Source organism: Lactuca saligna, chromosome 1 (assembly GCF_052625555.1).
Source record: "Lactuca saligna cultivar CGN05327 chromosome 1, ASM5262555v1, whole genome shotgun sequence".
Lineage (NCBI taxonomy): Eukaryota > Viridiplantae > Streptophyta > Magnoliopsida > Asterales > Asteraceae > Lactuca > Lactuca saligna.
Window position 1 is genome coordinate 23,098,675 of NC_136417.1, and position 21,764 is coordinate 23,120,438.

General features: G+C 40.3%; 2 protein-coding genes across 2 annotated transcripts; one reads left to right on the forward strand and one right to left on the reverse strand.

Moving 5' to 3' along the window:
- The first annotated feature begins 392 nt into the window (after window positions 1-392).
- On the forward strand, window positions 393-4,748 carry LOC145028624 (lysine-specific demethylase REF6-like). Its single transcript, XM_078977333.1, has 7 exons — window positions 393-1,437; window positions 1,558-1,636; window positions 1,758-1,825; window positions 2,015-2,165; window positions 2,251-2,735; window positions 2,814-3,170; window positions 3,252-4,748. The coding sequence occupies exons 1-7, from the start codon at window positions 606-608 to the stop codon at window positions 4,409-4,411; spliced, it is 3,132 nt and encodes a 1,043-aa protein (XP_078833459.1). The 5' UTR covers window positions 393-605; the 3' UTR covers window positions 4,412-4,748.
- A 2,663-nt stretch (window positions 4,749-7,411) lies between these two features.
- LOC145048684 (putative phosphopantothenoylcysteine decarboxylase) lies at window positions 7,412-8,892 on the reverse strand. Its single transcript, XM_078997273.1, has 3 exons — window positions 8,776-8,892; window positions 7,957-8,301; window positions 7,412-7,870 (listed from the first exon to the last, which is right to left on the reverse strand). Exons 2-3 carry the CDS (start codon window positions 8,296-8,298, stop codon window positions 7,586-7,588), a joined length of 627 nt encoding a protein of 208 aa, XP_078853399.1. The 5' UTR covers window positions 8,299-8,301; window positions 8,776-8,892; the 3' UTR covers window positions 7,412-7,585.
- Window positions 8,893-21,764: the final 12,872 nt, after the last annotated feature.

Sequence of the window (21,764 nt, forward strand, 5' to 3'; positions counted from 1 at the left end):
CCAAGAATTGAATTGTATTTGTAATCATAACATCTATCCATCCTAACAAATTCAATCGGTTGTGGGCTCTTCCGTATCTTTATTGATTCACAACTCATCAACAACCTGAGATGGATGACGAAATTACATTAAACGTGAATTATGAAATTTTGATCCTCAAAGTGTCTACTTGGAAGCAAATGACATTATAAGTGTGACACGTATTACAAGAATAACCCAAATTTCTTCTTTGATGACTTCATTCCATCTGTAGCATTCAAGTAAGTAAGAATTCAAGTGAAAAACCATCTTCTTTTTCCCAAAACCACTTCATTCATCTGCCCCCTGTTTTCCACCATTCCCCTGTATAAATAGGGAACCTGAAGTGAACAGAGGCATCACAAATTGAAAGCACAGAGAAAGAAAAACACAGAGTGGGAGAGTAATCAGAGAGCAATTTAGCAACAGCAATGGCCAATTGCTAGTTCTTCTCTCTGTTTTCGATTTCTACATTCAACCTCCATTGCTAGTTCTTCTCTCTGTTTTCGATTTCTACATTCAACCTCCATTCATTTCTTTATACACCTTCCTATTCCCTAAATTTATAGCTACTGGTTGTTAATTTGATGGGGGAAGAGGTTTTTCCTTGGTTGAAATCTCTGCCCTTGGCACCAGAGTACCACCCAACCGTAGCCGAGTTTCAGGATCCAATTTCATACATTTTCAAAATCGAAAAAGAAGCTTCCGAGTATGGAATCTGTAAAATCATCCCACCTGTCTCCACATCGCCCAAGAAAACCATAATTTCGAACCTAAATGAGTCTCTGTCTTCCCAAAACCCTGATTCATCACCTACATTCACCACCAGGAGGCAGCAGATCGGTTTTTGCCCACGTAAGCACTTCCGACCTATTCAGAAATCCGTTTGGGAGAGCAGGGAGCACTACACTCTGGCCCAATTTGAAGCCATGGCCAAAAGCTTCGAGAAAAATTACTTGAAGAAGGGATCAAATCCGAAGAGGGGCTTGACCGCGTTAGAAGTGGAGACGCTTTACTGGAAGGCTTACTTGGGCAAACCATTTTCCGTTGAGTACGCAAATGACATGCCCGGATCGGCATTTGATCAAACAGTCGGTGGGTTGAAACAGAGGAAGAAGGAAATTGGTGACGTCATGACGGTGGCGGAAAGCCAATGGAATATGAATGCGGCTTCAAGAGCAAAAGGGTCTCTATTGAGGTTCATAAAGGAGGAAATATCTGGTGTCAATTCACCCATGGTTTACATTTCCATGCTGTTTAGCTGGTTTGCTTGGCATGTCGAAGATCATGACCTCCATAGCTTGAATTACATGCATATGGGTGCTTCCAAAACCTGGTATGGCGTACCCATGGACGCTGCTGTTGCTTTTGAGGATGTGGTCAGAACACATGGTTATGCTGGAGAGATTAATCCAATTGGTATGTCTTAAACTATGATTAATTTGTTAATCTACCCTGTTTTTTTTTTTTTTTTTTTTGCTCTGTAATTTCTTATGATGCTTAATTCTGATGTTATTCACTTATTTGTGTTGTTTTCAGCAACTGTTGCTGCTCTTGCAAAGAAGAACACAGTTATGTCGCCGGAAGTTCTTCTAAGGGCCGGTGTTCCTTGCTGCAGGTGATCCTGTTTTCGTGTTGCTAGAAAATAAAATAAAATTTGATTGCTGTTTTTTTGTTTTTTTCTAGCATATTAATTAAGTTGTTAGAAATTTACATTTAATTCACACATTTATACTCAGGTTGGTGCAAAATCCTGGAGAATTTGTTGTCACGTTCCCTAGAGCTTATCACTCTGGCTTTAGTCATGGTAAAACACCCTTATTTTCCTCGTAAAACTTTATCGGTTACGTTACACAAATTAATATATTAAAATATACAGTAAAATGATAATCTCAATTTCATTATGGGTCGGATTTTCTTTAGACTGTGTAGACCAGTTGCTGAAAGAATAACACAGACACACAGTAAAAACTCACTTTTTACTTTATTGTTATAGGGTTCAACTGTGCGGAAGCGACTAATATTGCAACCCCGGGATGGCTGATGGTTGCACGAGACGCTGCAATTCGAAGGGTTATAATTAATTTCGCTCCTCTGGTGTCTCACTCTCAGCTACATTATGATCTAGCGCTATCATTGTCTGCAAAGTTTGTTCTTTGTTCTTCAACAACGGTTGATTTTGATCTTAATTTGTATAAGAAATTTTTAAAATGTTGTGTTTTATTTGATCAGGCCTGAACCTCGAAGTTCCAGACTGAAAGATAGGTTGAAAGGGGAAGGAGATGCAATGGTAAAAAGACTTTTTCTGCAAGACATGATGCAAAACAACGAGTTGCTTGATCTTTTAGGCCAAGGGTCTCCGATTGCAGTTCTTTCTGAAGAAGCATTAGACAGTTGGATTCCATCGAATTCAAGTACTGATTTGTCCCTTGGTTTATGCATTCAGAATGATGAAACAGTGTCTTCAAGAAGAAGATCTTCATTTGATAGCTTTGATTCACCAAAAAAGAAGAAAATGGTGATTGGGAAAAACGGTATTCATAAACCCGATCCTGCAAGTGTATTCTCTTGTGTTACATGTGGGATTTTGTGTTATTCTTGTTTTGCAATCGTTCAGCCATCAAAGGAAGCTGCAGGTTACCTCATGGCAACTCAAGGTGTTGATGTTCTTGTTGCTGCTAATTACACAAATGTGGTTGATCTCGGATCCTCGTCAGGTATGATGAGTTAAACTCTAATTGTTCAATATAAACTTTTATGATTTCTGAGTTATTTTTTTTATTTGTTTATGGAAGAACGGGAAGTGTTGAAGGGCGATTGTGATCGTCTGGTTGATGTTCCGAACAAATCTGAAGATGATGGCTCTGGTACCACATCCATTACAAAACCACAGGAAGCTGATGTGGCAATAGCTTATGGAGATTGCTCTGATTTCGAGGAAAGATATGATTCTGATAGATCTAAATCGAGCAAATATTTCACAGAATCGGATGGTTCAATGAGTCGATCTGAATATATAGAAGAGCCTCATATCTACACAAAACCTGAAAACTGTTTCAGAACTCACGTTTTCTGCCTACATCATGCTCGTGAAGTCGAAAAGATTCTTCAGCCAGTAGGGGGAGTCCATATGCTGCTCTTCTGTCATCCAGGTATCCGATAATCAAAAAAAAAAAAAAAGAATGGTTTTAACGATTTGCAGAATTTATTAACGGGTTTCTTTTCGTTTTCAGATTATCCAACAATAGACGAAGAAGCAAGATCGATGGCGACAGAATTAGGAACCTATGAAAACTGGACAGATCTCGGATATCGAGATATTAACGAATACGATAAGGCGAAGATACGATTGGCTCTCGATAACGATGAAACAGAACATGGTAACCAGGATTGGGTGGTCAGGTTAGGGCTCGACATTTTCTACAGTGTTAGACTCAGTCAATCCCCGATTTATGCCAAACAGATGCCATACAACTCGGTTATCCATAACGCAATCGGACGTATTCCTCCTCCGTCAACTGAATCAACAACATCAAAACCATCCGACAATCAAAAGAAGCTCGTGGTTGCGGGAAAATGGTGCGGGAAAGTTTGGATGTCCAATCAGGTTCATCCATTGCTAGTCGTTAGAGATCTCGAACAACACGATGAAACCAGTCGTTCGGTTTTGCCAATGGTGGAAGAGAAACCTGAAATTGAAAACAGCAGGAAGAGAAAGATGAAGGGTGTTATAGTGGATTCGTCACCATCACGACCACCACCAGCAGCATCGCCGTCTCCACCGTTGCTGATTGGTGGTGTGAGGCGGCCACGTAGGAGAAGCCTCCGAAAGGCAACAATCCCGAATCTTAACAAAAAACCAACAGAATCCGACTCGGATTCGGATTTCGATTCGGATTCAGATGACGATTATAGGCCAACGAGAACCGAAATAATAATAATAAGAAGAAGAAGAATAAGAAGAAGAAGGTTCACAAAAAGGCAGCAGAAGAAAGCAAAGAAAGGTGGTGAGTCTGAAGATGAAGAAGAGGAAGAGGGGGAATTTGGGTGTGATGTTGTAGGGTGTAAGATGAGGTTTGGGAGTAAGGAAGAGGCTATGGCTCATAAAAATAACATGTGTCTTGTAGAGGGGTGTGGGAAGATATTCTTTTCACACAAATACTTGTTGCAGCACGGACGTGTGCATCTGGCTGACCGGCCAATCGAATGCCCGTGGCCTGGGTGTGACAAGACCTTCAAATGGAAGTGGTCCAGGACCGAACATATAAGGATCCATACCAAAGCCCGCCCGTATCTGTGTAAACAAGAAGGATGTGGAAAGAGATTTAGGTTTGTGTCGGATTTCAGCCGTCACAAGCGTAAGACTGGACATTCGGTGGTCAAAAAAAAATAAGTTTAAGAAAAAGAAAGGTAATAAGTTTTATAAACAAAAAGGGGTGGTTGTTTTTTTTTTTTTAAAGTTAAATGTTAGGTTATAGAATAAAGAAACTCTAGTTTCTATTGGAGGAAATAGGAATATACCCCTTTATATATATATATATATATGGTTAGAGAGAGAGAGAGAGAGAGAGAGAGAGAGAGAGAGAGAGAGAGAGAGAGAGAGAGAGAGAGAGAGAGAGAGAGAGAGAGAGAGAGAGAGAGAGAGTTGGCTTTCTTTAAAGGCTGGTGTTGTTATTAAAGTTGGTACTTTTACTATATAATATAATATAAAGTAAAGAGTTATGGTGCAAGTTTGCTTATCTTCGTGTGTCTCTGTTTTATCTACTATTCTTGAATATTTGTTATCTAAGCATTTAATAGTATTAAATTTTTATATGGAATAGGCTCGCGTGATTTTGTTTGGGTTCACGTCTGTGGGGGAAAGAAAAACCAATTCAATTTGATATAATCAATAAATAAGTCCAAATCATTAATTAACTAAAAGCGTTGAAGATTGATCTATCTATTCAACAAATTTTATTGCTTCTTTAATGCGCAGCTATATACTTTGACAAATTTGCAAGAATGACCCCTGTAGTATGTCAAAACTAGCATGTTTGATCCCAAACGGGTTTGGCTCGCAAGGATGGTGCAAAAGTTTGATTTTCTTGCAAGTTTGGTCCAAAAAATTTGAAACTTTTTAAAATGACAGATTTGCCCTTGGTATTTCCCATTTTTCATTTTTTTTTACTTAAATAAAAAAAGAAAAACAAAAAAGAAAATAGATCTCTCTCTCTCTCTCTCTCTCTCTATATATATATATATATATATATATATATATATATATATATATATATATATATATATATATATATATATATATATATATATATATATATATATATATATATGGAACTGTCCACCACTTCCTTCTTTAACCACCACCTACAACTACCATCACCACCCATCGCCGCCACTACCCTCACCACCACCGGATGTCACCACTATAAAAGAATCAAAAATCAAAAATCGTTTTTGTTTGTTGTTTCAAATTCTTGCAAAAGAAAAGTTGATTCGATCGAAATCATCAAATATTTAGCATTTATAACCAATATCTAATTCAAAACTCAAAAACACCTATCTATCTATGAATGTTCAGCAATTTTTAAGTACATAAAACATTCAAAACCAGATGAAAGAACCTTGTATTTTGGGGGTCTCCTTGTTTGGCTAATCTGGTAACAAAGAATAGAGATAAACTGAGACCCACCTGCAAATCTATCTTCAAATAAATCGAGTAAATCGAGACCCACCATTATACAGATTCAGACAACAATTTCATGGCCTAAAATCGATTCCAATATATACAAGTATGTAAAATGGTCTCCCCATTTCCCCTTATCTCTCTTCTTTTGAAACCTACAAATCGATCGGAACAAAATTCCAATAACAATTTTCATCCCCACCGCCGGAGTCATAACATCGCAACCAACCACCTCCTCCAACCTACGCATCCAAGCCCCTGCTTCCAGTGACATGATCCAAAACATCACCAGTCACCCACATCTTCTTAATGGTCCCCCTTGTTTCTTACTTCTCCGGTGAAGAAAGCCACCACAGTCGTCTGTGGCAGCTCCTCCGCCTCCCCCTGTCGTGACCCCACCATCTAACATTCCAAATCCAAATCTATAATGGGTTTTCTTCGTTCTTGTTTACCGATTCTAGCCTTTTAGTTTTCTTTTCCCAAAAATCTCATGGTCCCATGGAAGAAACGTTTCTCATCGAGAATCGGAACTCTGAAGTCTATTTAAGCAAAGTAGAAGATGAAACAACTTCATAAATCGATTCCTTCCAGGCGCCAAATAGGAGATGAGAATCTCTTATTTACAAGTGATACTTGTACACGCAACTACAGATGGATTTGTGAAGACAAAGAAGAAGAAAGGTCAACAAAGAGGGGAGGATTTCACTTTGTTGTAGAAATTAAAGAAAGTCGATTTCTTTACTCATTTTCTTCTCTTTAGTTCTCACATCTGGTTCTCAGATGACCGTAATCAACAATCTTTATTTTACAAAAACCTTCATATCTTTGTTTTCAAGATCTGTATTTGGAACCTTCTTGGTTTGTGGGAGGAAGAGAAATCAGGGGCGGTGGTGATTAAGTTGGGATGGATTCGATTAGAAGGAGACGGTAATAGTGATGTTAGGGAGGAGGAGAGATTGGTGGTGGTGATTTTGGGAGTTTGATTTTGGTCAATATTATCTAGTTCCTGAGAGAGAGAGAGAGAGAGAGAGAGAGAGAGAGAGAGAGAGAGAGAGAGAGAGAGAGAGAGAGAGAGAGAGAGAGAGAGAGAGAGAGAGATTTTATTTTTGTTTTATTTTTAATTGTTTTTAATTGTTTTAATAAAAGAAAAATGGAAAATAAAATAATAAGGGGCAAATTTGTCATTATAAAAAAATTCATAAGAAATTTGACTAAACTCACAACAAAACAAAACTATTAGACCATCCTTACGAGTCAAACCCATTTTGAATCAAAGTTGCTAGTTTTGACAAACCTAAGGGATCATTCTTGCAATTCTGTCTATACTTTCCTAGCTTTTAAAATGCAAGATTGCAAAGAATAAATGTTTGTTTAAGAAATGCCTATCAACTCTCCATATAAAAATTGAAACTCTCAACTTTCAAATTCTATAAGAGTACATAACTTTGGCTTTACGTATGTACTATAATAAAATACTGTAATATAATACATATAAAAATCAAATCGTTTGGACCCTGATTTTTTATAGGACCTATCAATACTAGACTTTTTTGGACTAACCCTCATATAGTCATATGGACCGGTCCGGACTGTCTGTTTTCCAAACCACATTCGATAGGCTTTGTCCGGGTTATTATGTTTGGCCCAGTTTAACCGGTTCAAATTCACCTTTATTTTAAAATAACGATATTAAAAGAGTGTAACAACAGGTACGTCAATTTGGAACCCAAATTTTCATCTTTGTATAGTCACTTTACAATTATTCCAATACCAATGATCAAATCAAATCTACATCTTTGAAAAAAAAATCAAATCAAATCTTCCAGCAAACATTACCCAGGTTCATAAAAAGGGTAATATCAAGAAAAAAGGAGAAAAAATTCATTATGTTCTACTACTACTGGTACTTGCTTTCCTTCGTGATTCCAAGAACATTCGTACAGTTGACAAGATGAACGAGGGTTCAGCCATTGCACCAGTTCCAGATTCCCCATGCGATGCAGGTGGTATAAGATTGATTCCAAATTCATCAATCGCCATGATATGCTTTTCTGTAAACGAATTCCTCCACATATACGAATTCATCGATGGCGCAACAAAAATCGGTTTCTCATAATCCCATGCTCGAACAATACTAGTCAACAAATTGTCACACAGTCCACCAGCAATCTAAATTGTGGATCACAACAACAAGATTAAAAGGGCGATCGAACAATTTCAATTTCAAAAGAAAAGGAAATTAGGGTTTAATTTACCTTGGCGAGTGTATTTGCTGACAATGGGGCGATTACCATTATATCAGCCCACCTACGAAGCTCTATGTGAAGGACGCTGTCTCCTATTTTGGACCATGCGGACCATTCATGTTCATCAGCGTAAAGCATTACGTTTTTGGGAATTGATGCAAGATCGACGAATGTCAAAGACGTTTGTGTTACAACAGCTTTTACATCTGCCCAATCTGAGAAACAGCTGCAGAGATGGCCGAATTTAATGGCAGCTACACTTCCACATGCTGCAAGAAGAATTCGGGGTTTTCTTGGAGCAGTACTCACTTGCATTGGATCGTTTCTGGGTACACCTCCAGTGTATGCCATTGTCTGGATAAATAATGTTCAAAAGTTATAAATCATTGTGTTTAGAGTAAACTATGGAATTTGGTAGAAAATACTGAAATCGAACATTGAAATATTGAATTTGGCGTCTATACATCCGATTATCGTGAAAAGATTGACATCGGATTCAATATGGAGTATGAATTATCTCAGTGCCATATTTGTGTGGGATAACAGTAGATATGACCGGAAATTGACTGTACATTTTCTTATTTCTACATTTGTGATTTGCCTCCGAAAGGCAATCGAGAATCATACTAAGAAATTCAAACTCAACGGTAAAGAAAATTAAAGAAACCCATTTCAATTGTTGCGTAATCGAAGATCTTAACACCGGAATGGTGAAAAAGAAACCAAGAAACCGAAAGATCGAATCTCTTGATTATTGATTTGATATAACAACAAAAACAAAAGTATATGATTGACGGTGTAGAGAGAGGCTGAAATGAAAACTGATACCTTGAATTAAGAAGTCCCGTTTGCTAGATTGATTCCGGTAGTCGCCGTTTATTCAGTCTCCGGCGGTCCGTGTACGCCTGAGAAAGAGATGAGAGAAGCGTTGAGTCAATTGAGTGAAACTGGTGAGGGTAGAGATGAATTAAATGAAAATCAATTTATAATTTTTTTTCATCGTTAAACTTTTCTTTTTGGACATGTACTTTGGTGAAAAACAATATGCCCCCTAAGGTTTAATCACTTTGTCAAAATAACTGAAATAAACAAAATGTAATTATTATCCTTATTTTGTCGGGCGTAAACCTTTTATTCTTCGTGGTAAAAGTAAAATACAGTCTCTATTATGCAACAATATTTGAAAATACAGGTATTTTTTATTTAGTGAAGAAAATTAATTTTTACATATTGATTTTATCCAAATATCAAGTAAAAACATATTAATTAATTTTATTCAAGTTAGGCTATACAAAATGGTATAGACTTTGACAAGTAAGGTGACTGGCAAAGGCAAGTCACTAGTGATTTGGGGGAACATCTTCCCTATATTGTGATATTGTGAAGTCCGAAGAGAAAGAAGTTTTGATCTTCTATTGTGTGTTGTTGGGATAAAAAAAAACTTTTGATCTAAAAAAAACTAGTGTAAGTGGAGAGTATTTCTTAATATCAATAATGATTAATAAGAAAATTGTAAAGATGATGTGTTGTGATGTGACATATATTTTGAGTGAGAACATTGTAACTTACTCATTATAGTCTTAATGTCCTTCAAGTTGTACATGATAGATTGATATAAACGTTTAACCTCTTATAATCACATCATATTTAATTGTCATATAATTTCAATGAAATTGATTCATAGGTTTTTGCTAGAAATTTAGATTAACTAGATAAATGTACGTTTTTTTTCTATACAATAAAAAAACTATATAAGTTTCTTCATCTATAAATATATAATAGGTTGTATTTTTTGTATTTTATCCTTGTGAAAAATACAAAATTAATATCAAGTGTATATTTAACACTGGTTTTAATCCATATCTAGGAATCATTATACTAAAAACATCAAAATTATTCTACATATACGATAATTTGTAACTGTTAATTTTTTTTTTACGAAATATCATTTAATTAAAAATATATAAATAGATGTTGAACTATTTGTTTTTTATTTTACAAAATAACATTTAAAATCATTAAAATTGTGATATTTTGTGAGTACAAAGTTACACTTGTTTACCTTTGGGTTTTTTTTTTAAATAATGATATTTTGTGAAAAATAGTTTATACCCATTTATAACATTAACCTAACTATTAATTTTACTAAAATGCATAACACGGAATGCAACAATTAACTAATTAAGTGGTATCATCAAAACAATTATGTGGTATCATGAAAACAATATCAAATTCAGCTATGGACCTAGACTTTGTAATATTCACATATATTAGCAGTACAAAAAAAAAAAAAAAAAAAAAAAAACATTATTTGACGGTTTGTAGTTATAAACAAATAAGTAATTAATAGTTTGCCCTACATGTTATCAAGTATCAACAAGTGATGATAACCCGTGTGTTTACGACAAGTTTATTAATTCTATGTTTTTGTTGAACTAATAAACTAAAAGGTTGGTCTAATGCAATTAAAAAAATAAAAAAATAAATCATATGCATATATCCTACACATTAATCCTATTTTAGACAAAGTTGTACAAATGATCCTGTAGTTAGCTAAAAATTACCATTTTTGTCCAAAAAAGTTTAGATAAGTATAGAGGTCCAAACTTTTTATTTTGTTACAAGTTTGATCCAATTTGTTTTGAACTTTTTTATAATGACGATTTTACCCTTACTTTTTACTTTTTCAATTTTATTTATTTATTAAAATATTTGACTGATATAAAAAATAAAAAAGAATTTAAAAGAAAAGACAAAACTCTCTCTCTCTCTCTCTCCATAAACGCCCACTTCGTTTTTCTTTTGTGAAACCCAAAAGGAGGAAGCAGCCTCCATCACCCACTTCGTTTCTCTCTCTCTCTCTCTCTATAAGGGGTGTTTTAGGAAATTACCTATAAAATGGTGATTGAATATGTATCCACTCTTACCCACCGCACTCTTGAATAGTGGAGGGTCATTAGTCGAACGGGTAGGATAGGACAGAAACCTTCCATTATAAGTATAATGAAGTACAAAGTAACTAAATGTTTTACAAATTCCCAAATCATAGTTACTTTAGGCAAAAGTGAATAGATGCAATTCCATGAAATTACACTTTGTACCCTTGCTAAGATATTAGTGGAGCGTGCGTGGTTAACCGGCACACTAATTGAGTTCTAAGCAAAGGTGGCAAAGGGTGACTCGATGTTTGTCATAGTTTGGTGGAGTGTGTGTGGTTAACCGGCACATCGAATAGGCGACTGTAATATTAGGGGCACCATGTACATTTGCATGGTTATTCACACTCTATTTTGTAATCCTCGGCATCCTAGTCACAAGTCGAGGGGCATATCAAGATTTAAACATGCCATTGAAAAGTTCAAATAATCTCAAAAGATCTAGGAGTTTTCAATACATTTAAAACTTAAATTTCCTTTTCGTTTTTCATGGTGGAAATTGGTAAATCGTCATTTACCTACCTTCAAATATTCTGCAACTAGATTACGGCATCCCTCTTCTAGGTTGTAGAGTATTATGTTGGATCCTAGCCTTGATGTTTCATTTGGGTGTTACATCAAGGATTCTAATGGCATAAAGTTCCTTACTTTATGCAGCCTAGCCCTTTCCATGCACAAAAACCTTATAAGAAGCCTAGTTTTGGGTTTATGGCCTTGTAAGGCCTTGTATGCACGTAAAGTTTGCAACTTTATTTGGTATCTGCACTAAAGGATTTTGGATATGGAGTTTGGGACCATAGATCCCACTAAAAAGGGATAAACTTGTTAAGGACTGAAGGAACTCGTCGAGTCCCTTAGCTGACTCGACAAGTTGGGGTAGGGTTTGCCTGTTTCTGGGTTTCTGGATAAGTGTAGTGAAGGAATAGGGTTTTGGTCCATTTAGATCTTAGTTTTTTGGACATATGATGAACTCGACGAGTCAATAGGGTGACTCAGGGAGTTGAGGCGGGACTCAGCGAGATGGACTCGGGAGGAACTCGACGAGTTAGAAAAGGTAACTCAGCAAGTTAATGAGTCATACAGGAACTCGACGAGTTCATGGGTGCACCCGACGAGTCGAGGTCAACATGGACTATTGACCTTGGTTGTTGAACAGGATTGACCAGAGTTGACTTGGAGGGAAATTATGGGATTATGACAAGTTAATTGTTATAGGAAATTAAGGAGGAGCAGTGTGTGGGACATACCTGATTCTAGCTTGTTAGTTCAACATTTGAGAGGTGAGTCTTCTCACCATACCAATGGGTCTAAGTCACCAAGGCCGACCCATTTTATGTTATATGGACTGTTGATTGATTATGCGTATGATAGTATGACATTTTCATGGAAGACCACATGGGGGTTCCCATGGCATTTTGCATAAGACCTTGGAGGGTTTCCATGGCATCTTAGTATATCTGCTTGTATAGTTTGCATCATTTCTTGTTTAGTAGTAAAGACCTTGTGGGGGTTCCCAAGGCACGAAGACCTTGTGGGGGATACCAAGGCAAGAAGACCATGTGGGGGTTTCCATGGCAGATAAGACCACGTAGGGGTTCCCGTCGCATTAAGTGTAAGACATTGAAGGGTTTCCATGGCTTCCTTATATGTTGTATGCATGGCTTATGTGATATGTGTAGCTTTATAGCTAATATGATATGAGTTATGTGGTTTGTGTGTGGGGTATGCTCTGGGGGACTCACTAAGCATTAGCTTACAGTTGGTAGATTTGTTTCAGGTACTTCTGAGCCCAAGGGCAAGGTCAAGGCATGATGGTGTTGCGTGCACTCTCTCACCGATATTTTATGGGACACTCTGACAGTTTTAAATAAAGATGCAATGAATGTGGATTTGAAAAAATTTATGTTGGGATTTCATGATTTATGAAAATGTGTTTGATTAATTAAAAATGAAAATTTTCTTTTGAAATTTTGGTTTGTTACAAGTTAGTATCAAAGCCTTGGTTTGAGGGATTCGAGCACACTCTTGGGTGTGTCAAGACTCAAACTAAGGGAATGGTTTGAGGGATTCGGGCACACTCTTGGGTGTGTCAGGACTCAAACTAAGGGAATGGTAAAATTGTTTTCAAAAATAAAATGAAAAGGATTTAAAGAAAGGAAAAGATGAGAGTGTAATGTGCGTGATCAGTCGAGCCAAGTAAGTAGTTCCCCAAGGTGATAGTTATGTTATACTGATGTTTGAGCTTTGATAATTATATGAAACTTGCTATGTGTATGCTTTTAAAAGTGTATACGGTTAGGATCTTATAGCCTCATAATGATTGATTTGGCCTTATATCCTGTTCCTTGTCTGGTTGTTGTCCTAGGGTAGAATCTTTTATTCGAAAGTCTATTTGATCCTTTCTGTGTATAATTTGCGTGCATAAAGGCAACCAGATATGATTGGTATGAGTAGAGAAAATCTTAGGACAACCTAGGATTTAAGAGGTGTGGTAGTCTGTGGAATGTGATCTATGTTGGGATGAATTGAAGTTGTCGGGTAAAGCATCAGGGAGGGAACAAGTAGGTGTGGAAGGTAGTATTGGGTCAGTACTACTGAAGGCACAATGTTAGATCTGACAATTCCAAGGAGTACTAGTGTGGGAAGATACTCTTTATGAGTATCCTGATCATTATGGTTTATGACATTTTAGTTCAGCATGGTGGTGACACGATTTGGAGCAGGGGATCAGGATCGGGATCTGGATCCGGGGATGGATCAGGCGACACTACTGATGTCATCGATGAGAGGCTGCGTGAGCTTATTGCAGTCGAGTTTACTCGAGGTATCCTTGATGCCACCCCAGTCATTTTTAGGATAGTCAAGGAATGTATGATGGAGATCATGGAGTAGAGGCTCAGGACATTCAAGGCCGAGATTGCTACAGGCCAGTTGGGGCCCAAACTCCCTCATTCCGGGAGTTCAAGGCGTGCGGAGCGCCGGAGTTTTTCAGGGTCAGGGATCTCATTGTTAGCCAACGCTGGATGGCGGATATCGAGAATGCCCAGCGCACACGCTCTTTCCCGGATGCAGCAAAGGTGGGTTTCTCTTTGTGCATGCTGAGAGATAGAGCCCAAGATTGGTGGGGCGAGGTTACTAGCCAGGTGGGAGCAGCCAGTGTGGCTGAGATGACATGGGCCGAGTTTGTTCGGCAATTTCATTTGGAGTTTGCACCACCTATTGAGGTGCAACAACTAGTGAGGGAATTTCATGACCTACAACAAACCACCGAGACTTTGGTGGAGATCATCGCAAAGTTTCGAGGACGAGCATTGCTGATCCCACAATATGCTACCAATGAGGACATGAGGCGAATGAGGTATCATTCCATGTTGAGGGATGATATTCGAGAGTTTGTGAGTTTTACAGGGTGCAAAAACCTAAACGAGATGGTGGAGAAGGATCGTGAGCTGGAAATGGAGTTGCACATCCGCATAATGCGGAAACCTGAGCAGACATACGCAGCAGTAGGTCAGGCTAAAAAGCCTAAGACCTTGGATTCATCCAGTAGGGGCTAGTAGGGTCGAGGCCGTTGAGCCAAGTGTGGGAGGTCACATGGGGGCATGCAGAGGAAAGGGCACGGTGTGTTATACTTGTGGTCAGACGGGCCACGTAAGCAGGGACTGCCCCAAGAAAGGCTTGATTTGCTTCCAATGCAACCAGATTGGCCATAAAAAGGCTGATTGTCTGAGGTTGCAGGGAGGGGGAGGAGCGGTGGTGGTTCCTGCACCTACCACACTGAGGATTATGGACGGCCGCCTTGCTAAGGTGGATGCTCTGGCGGTGAAGAGACGTGCATTTCAGTTGACCACCGAGGAGGCTCGGGTAGAGCCAGACGTCGTGGCTGGTATGTTCTTATTTACCTGATCTCTATTTATTTATTTGCATCGCTTATGTGTATATCATGCTCATGTATAGGGACCATTTTGGTAAAAGGTATGGCGGCTCATGTTTTATTCGATTCATGAGTTACCCAATCATTTGTGTCTCTTGAGCTTAGCAAGAAGTTTAGGGATGCGTCGGGAACTTTGGATTCCCCGCTTGAGGTAGAGATTGCTGAAGACTGCATTGTGAGTGTTGCGAGGGTGTATCAAGATTGTATCCTGAATGCGTCGGGAACTTGGTTCCGATACCGTTGCGAGAGCTGAAAGTGATTGTCGGGATGGATTGGTTGGGGGTCAATGGGGCCATGATCGATTGCGAGCACCAATTAGTGAGAGTTCGAACCCCAAGTGGGGGAGAACTGGTTATACATGGTGAGAGGGCCTCACAAGGGCCGACCCTCTGTTCAACTGCGAGGGCAAGGAAATTTCTACAGCAGGGATGTACGGGATTTTTGGCTTATATCTCGGATACGATGGTTGAGACCATGACAGAAGTAGGTAGTGTGCTAGTTGTACAGGAATTTCAGGATGTTTTTCGCGAAGAGTTACCAGGAGTTCCTCTGGAGAGGCAGGTTGAGTTTTGCATAGATTTGGTGTCGAGTGTCGCTTTGATAGTGAAGGCACCCTACCGGCTAGCACCGCCCGAGATGCAGGAGCTATCTATGCAGCTTTAGGAGCTGCTAGGCTGAGGGTATATTCATCTGAGCATTTCCGCATGGGGAGCTCCGATCCTATTTGTGAAAAAAAGGATCGGTCGCACCGAATGTGCATTTATTATCGGAAGCTAAAAAAACTAACTGCGAAGAACCGTTGCCTGGTACCGAGGATGGATGACTTGTTCGATTAGTTGCAGGGTGCGTCTTGGTTTTCCAAGATTGATCTTCAATATGGATACCATCAGATGAGGATTCAGGATGAGGATATACCGAAGATAACTTTTCAGGACTCGGTATGGGTATTATGAGTTTGTGGTGATGTAATTTGGGATCGCCAATTCCCCAACAACGTTCAAGGATCTCATAAATAGGGTGTGTAGACCGATGTTGGATTGGTCGGTGATTGTTTTTATTGATGATATCTTGGTCTACTTTAAGACCAAGGAGTAGCACGAGCAGCATCTGAGGGAGGTATTGGAGACCCTAAGGGTGGAGAGGTTGTATGCCAAGTTCTCCAAGTGTGATTTTTGGCTACGGGAGGTTCAATTTTTTAGGCACATCATCAACTAGGAGGGTATCTCGGTTGATCCAGCTAAGGTTGAGGCAGTGATGTGGTGGGAAGTACCGAAGAATGCTTCCGATATCTTTAGCTTCTTGGGTCTAGTGGGCTATTATCGGAGATTCATCCAGGATTGTTGTGCCCTTGACCCGCTTGACCAAGAAGAACATGAAATTTCAAGGGGGAACGGATCAACAGTTGGATTTTGAGACCCTGAGACGGAGGTTATGCGAGGCTCCGATTGTAATACCAACCAAGGGGTTAGATGACTTGGTGGTGTACTGTAACGCATCAATTTTAGGGTTAGGTGTGGTACTGATGCAGAAGGGACACGTGATAGCTTACGCCTTGAGGTAGCTGAAGCCTAATGAGGAAAATTACCCCACTCACGACCTGGAACTGGGGGCGGTGGTGTTTTCCCTCAAGATTTGGAGGCACTACTTGTAAAGAGTACGATGCACCATCTATACTGACCACGAGAGTTTGAAGTATTTGATGGATCAGCAAAACCACAACATGCGACAGAGGAGGTGGTTGGATGTGTTGAAGGATTATAATTGCAAAATTATATACCATCCCGGGAAGGCCAACGTAGTGGCTGATGCTTTGAGTCACAAGACGGTGGGGTCCCTGATTGGGAATATTTGCATGAGGATGAAGGTGATCTCTCCATTGTTAGACATGATCAAGGAATCCTAGGTCGAGGCTGTGAATAGAGAGAATTGCAAGATAGAGCGGATTCAGGGACGGTATCCTTTGTTTGTTAAGGATAGTCGCGGTCTTCTGACAGTGTGGTCGAGTGTGGGTACCAGTGTCTAGAGGGGTGAAATAGAGGATATTAGAGGAGGCACATAAGTCCAAATTCTCTATACATCCAAGGGCTACGAAAATGTATAGAGACGTGAGACTGAGTTATTGGTGGCCCTGCATGAAGCGAAAAATTGCCTGGTTTGTGGAGCGTCGCTTGGCCTGCAGGAAGGTCAAGGCTGAGCATCAACGACCTCATGGCAAGGTTCATCCGCTACCCATTCCCATGTGGAAATAGGAAAAGATCACTATGGACTTGATCACGAAGTTACCGAGGACGGCAAGGGGTGTGGACGGCATATGGGTGATCGTGGACAGATTGACGAAGAGTGCCCACTTCATTTTGATTTTTGAGAGTATAACTGAAGAGAAGTTGGTGGACATTTATATACGAGTGGTGGTGACTAGACACAGCGTGCCAGTGTCAGTAGTCTCTGACAGGGATGTTCGGTTTACATCTAGGTTTTGGAAGAACTTCCACGAGGAACTGGCACTCAGCTACATTTTAGCACATCATACCACCCCCAGACCGACGGCCAGAGCGAGAGGATGATCCAGAAACTGGAGGACATGCTTCGAGCATATGTGTTGGACTTTGGAGGGAGTTGGGAGACGTAACTCCCATTGGCAGAGTTTTCGTACATCAACAGTTACCATGCCAATATCTACCGACCGCCATTAGAGATGTTGTATGGTCGAATTTGCAGGACTCTGATTTGTTAGGACGAAGTTAGGAACCAGGTTATGGGAGCATTGAGGTAGTGCTCAAGACTACCAGAATGATTCAGCAGGTGCGCGACCGGCTGCAGGTCGCAGAGTCGTCAACAAAGTTATGCTCACCGAAGGAGATCAGATCTTGAGTTCCAGGTGGGGGACTTTGTGTTACTGAAGGTGTCACCCTGGAAGGGGATCATCAAGTTCTAGAAGAGGGGCAAGCTAGGACCCCGATATATCGGCCCATTCAGGATTTCCGCCTTGGGTGAGCAAGGTACCATATCAACTAGACCTAACAAATGAGCTTAGCTAGATCCACAACACCTTCCATGTGTCAAGCTTCGGAAGTGTGTCATAGACGAGTCCACAGTCGTTTCGATGGATGGCATCCAGGTGGATGAAAGCGTGAACTACATCGAGAGGCCTTTTGCCATATTAGACAGGAAGACTAAGGTTCTTCAGAACAAGGAGGTAAATTGGTAAATGTGCAATGGCAGCACCGCAAGGGCTCCGAGTGGACCTGGGAGCCAGAGGATGAGATGCGAGACATTACCGGGAATTGTTTGGATCAGCAGACTTCGGGGATGAAGTCTAGTTCAAGTGGGGGAGACTTGTAACACCTGTTCTAGGTATTGATTTATTTTTATAATTTTTAGGGTTTTGAGCATGGACTCGGCGATTTGGGGTACTCCAACTCGTCGTGTAGAGGCTGTTAGTGGACGCGGGGCTTGGCTCCAACTCGACGAGTCGGAAGGCCCCGACTCGACGAGTAGGAGTTGTGATGAGAAACCCTAATTTTTAGCGTTTGATCCTTATTTAAAGAACTTATTGTGCCTTTTGTGGCCTCCCCTATCACCCTAACATCCAGAGAAAACCTTATACTGATCTTGAACCTTCTTGAGTGAGAGAAAGAGCCTTTGTGATTGATTTTGGGGCATTTGTAAAGGATTATAGAGATTGAAGAGGAAGGAGCAAGGAGAGGAGCAGTAGATCTAGAATCTACTCTATCTTGGCCATCATTTTGAGGTATAAAGTCTTCACCTTGATCTCTAGTTGGTTAGATCCCTTTTCTTGGTAGTAAATGGCCATTCTTGGTGTAAAATGGAGTCAAGCTTGGATCTGGACTTATCATAAGAATATGGTTCCAGATCTGGACCTCTCAAGGTCCCCAATGGCATAAATTTCCTCACTTTATGCAGCCTAGCCCTTTCTATGCACAAAAACCTTGTAAAAAGCCTAGTTTTGGGGTTATGGCCTTGTAAGGCCATGTGTACACATAATGTTTGCAACTTTATGTGGTATCTGCACTAAAGGATTTTGGATCTAGAGTTTGGGACCATAGATCCCACTAAAAAGGGATAAACTTGTTAAGGACTGAAGGAACTCGTCGAGTCCCTTAGCTGACTCGACGAGTTGGGGTAGGGTTTGCCTGTTTCTGGGTTTCTGGATAAGTGTAGTGAAGGAATAGGGTTTTGGTCCGTTTAGATCTTAGTTTTTTGGACAAATGATGAACTCGACGAGTCAATAGGGTGACTCAGAGAGTTGAGGCGGGACTCAGCAGGATGGACTCGGGAAGAACTCGACGAGTTACAAAAGGTAACTCAGCAAGTTAATGAGTCATACAGGAACTCGACGAGTTCATGGGTGCACCCGACGAGTCGAGGTCAACATGGACTATTGACATTGGTTGTTGAACAGGATTGACCAGAGTTGACTTGGAGGGTAATTATGGGATTATTACAAGTTAATTGTTATAGGCAGTTGAGGAGGAGCAGTGTGTGGGACATACATGATTCTAGCTTTTTAGTTTAACATTTAAGAGGCGAGTCTTCTCACCATACCAAGGGGTCTAAGGCACCAAGGCCAACCCATTTTATGTTATGTGGATTGTTGATTGATTATGTGTATGATAGTATGAAATTTTCATGGAAGACCACGTGGGGGTTCCTGTGGCATTTGGTATAAGAGCTTGGAGGGTTTCCATCGCATCCTAGTATATCTGCTTGTATAGTTTGCATTATGTCTTGTTTGGTAGTGAAGACCTTGTGGGGGTTCCCAAGGAAGGAAGACCTTGTACGGGTTCCCAAGGCGGGAAGACCATGTGGGGGTTCCGATGGCAGATAAGACCGCGTGGGGGTTCCCGTGGCATTAGGTGTAAGACCATGGAGGGTTTCCATTTCTTCGTTATATGTTGTATGCATTGCTTATGTGATATATGTAGCTTTATAGCTAATATGATATGAGTTATGTGGTTTGTGTGTGGGGTATGCTTTGGGGGACTTACTAAGCATTAGCTTACAGTTTGTGGATTTGTTTTATGTACTTCTGAGCTCAAGGGCAAGGGAAAGCGTGATGGCGCGACGTGCACTCTCTCACTGCTATTTTGTGGGAGTCTCTGACAGTTTTAAATAAATATGTAATGAATGTGGATTTGAAAAAATTTATGTTGGGATATCATGATTTATGGAAAAATTAAAAATGAAAATTTTCTTTTGAATATTCGGGTCGTTACAGCGGGGGCTCGTATCTCCTAGTTAGCAGAGTGTGGGCGGGGACCATATCTCCTAGTCGGCAAAGGGTGGGCGAGCCCCGTGTCTCCTAGTTAGCGTGATCAGAATCAATAAAGGATAGGTAGATCAGAATCGAGTTGAAGTGGTACCCACATAGCCCTAGATAGGTGAGACCCGGGGACAAGACCACTTAGTAGCATGGGTTGGGTGAGACCCGTGGGTGAGGCCCGTGAGTTAGTAGCAAGGCAGGTGGGACCTGGCATAGACTGTAGAGTCGAGATATAGAATCGGGGATTCAAGGATTTAGAGAGCCATGAGTGGCAATGTAGATAGAGTAGTTTCGGTAGCCGAAGTTTTATTCGCAAGTCACTAGGAGCGACTGAGAGGGTGATCAGTGGTTCAGTAGTCGAGGGTCTGGTATTCAAGATAGTGGACAGATAGGTTTGGACCTGGGAGGTCCCGTTTCCTTTGGAAGGTAGATGAGAGACAACGTGGTGTTTGGGTAGAATTAATGATGAGAGGATTCTTGTGAGAGGGGTATCTTACGTATCAGAAGGACAAAGACACTTATAGTTGGATTGGATAATCTCAGAGTAATTAATTTTGCCCGATTGCGCAGCTCTCGTCTGAGTCTAACTGTTTCAGGGATGAATCTTTTACACGAAGGATTATCTGAGCCTCCTGGAAAGTATAAGTATTCTACATCTGGTTATAGATAGAGATTGTATTTTTATGTTAGCACCGAGCCGATAGTGATGCTTTGGCATAGTGGTATAGGCATTCTGTCAGCGAGACAGACCATTATAGATTTCAGATCATGGAAAGACAGAAGTAGTTCCCCGTAGGGCGGTAAGGATGACTTATCATCAGATTTGGAAGGTTCTGTTGGTTGGGTTCAGCTATCTTGGGAGGACCATTTATTGCGTAGGATGATAGTGATGCTTCCAAGATGACGATTTACGGTGGCGGTGGAAAACACCAGTTGGTCCAGGACGGGTAGGAGGATAGTTTCGGGTGTGAAGCGTGAGATGTTGGCGTGGTAGGTGATGGTAGCGGACTTCGAGGACGAAGTCCAGTTTAAGTGGGGGAGAATTATACAACCCAGAATCTAGAAGGACAATTAAGGAAAGAAAAACCCCAAGTTAAAAGGTCTACTCATCAAGTCCAAGGAGGGTAAGTCGTCGAGTAGAAGCAAAATGAGGACGTGGGTGGAAGGACCTACTCGGCGAGTCGGGAGGACCTACTTGACGAGTTGATCGGGTTTGGGAAACCCTAAATCTGGGTTTTGTACCATATTTAAGCATCCTTAATCCACATCCCCTGACCTCATTTATAGCCTCCATTTTCCAAACCCTACGTCTCGAACCCTAATGCTATAGTGAGCAATTATTGAGTGTTCTTGAGTGCTTTGAAGCTTAGTGAAGAAGGAGGAGCATGGGGAAACAAGAAGAAGCTAGTAGATCCAGCCATATCACCTCATTCCCATCATTTTTTGGTAATCAAGTATCTATCTTGGCCATTAGCTCACTAGATCTCTTCCTTTATCTTTTATGAAGTTCAAGACTGATAGTTTTTGGGATTTGGACGTCCCAAGCAAGGATTCCATCAGATTTGGGATCATTAATGATTTGGCCACATCACCTCATTTCCATCATTTTCTACATCGGATCGAAGTCCGAAAACTGACTGGGACCTTGTCCCCTGCATCGGAC

What these genes read in the sequence shown, in the direction of transcription:
- LOC145028624 (XM_078977333.1), top strand. Translation starts at nt 606, where the DNA reads ATGGGGGAAGAGGTTTTTCCTTGGTTGAAATCTCTGCCCTTGGCACCA. An exon ending in GCGCTATCATTGTCTGCAAA is followed by an intron (nt 2,166 to 2,250) that starts GTTTGTTCTTTG and finishes TTATTTGATCAG; the next exon opens with GCCTGAACCTCGAAGTTCCA. An exon ending in GCTGCTCTTCTGTCATCCAG is followed by an intron (nt 3,171 to 3,251) that starts GTATCCGATAAT and finishes TTTCGTTTTCAG; the next exon opens with ATTATCCAACAATAGACGAA.
- LOC145048684 (XM_078997273.1), bottom strand. Translation starts at nt 8,298, where the DNA reads ATGGCATACACTGGAGGTGTACCCAGAAACGATCCAATGCAAGTGAGT. An exon ending in CAGCAAATACACTCGCCAAG is followed by an intron (nt 7,871 to 7,956) that starts GTAAATTAAACC and finishes TCCACAATTTAG; the next exon opens with ATTGCTGGTGGACTGTGTGA.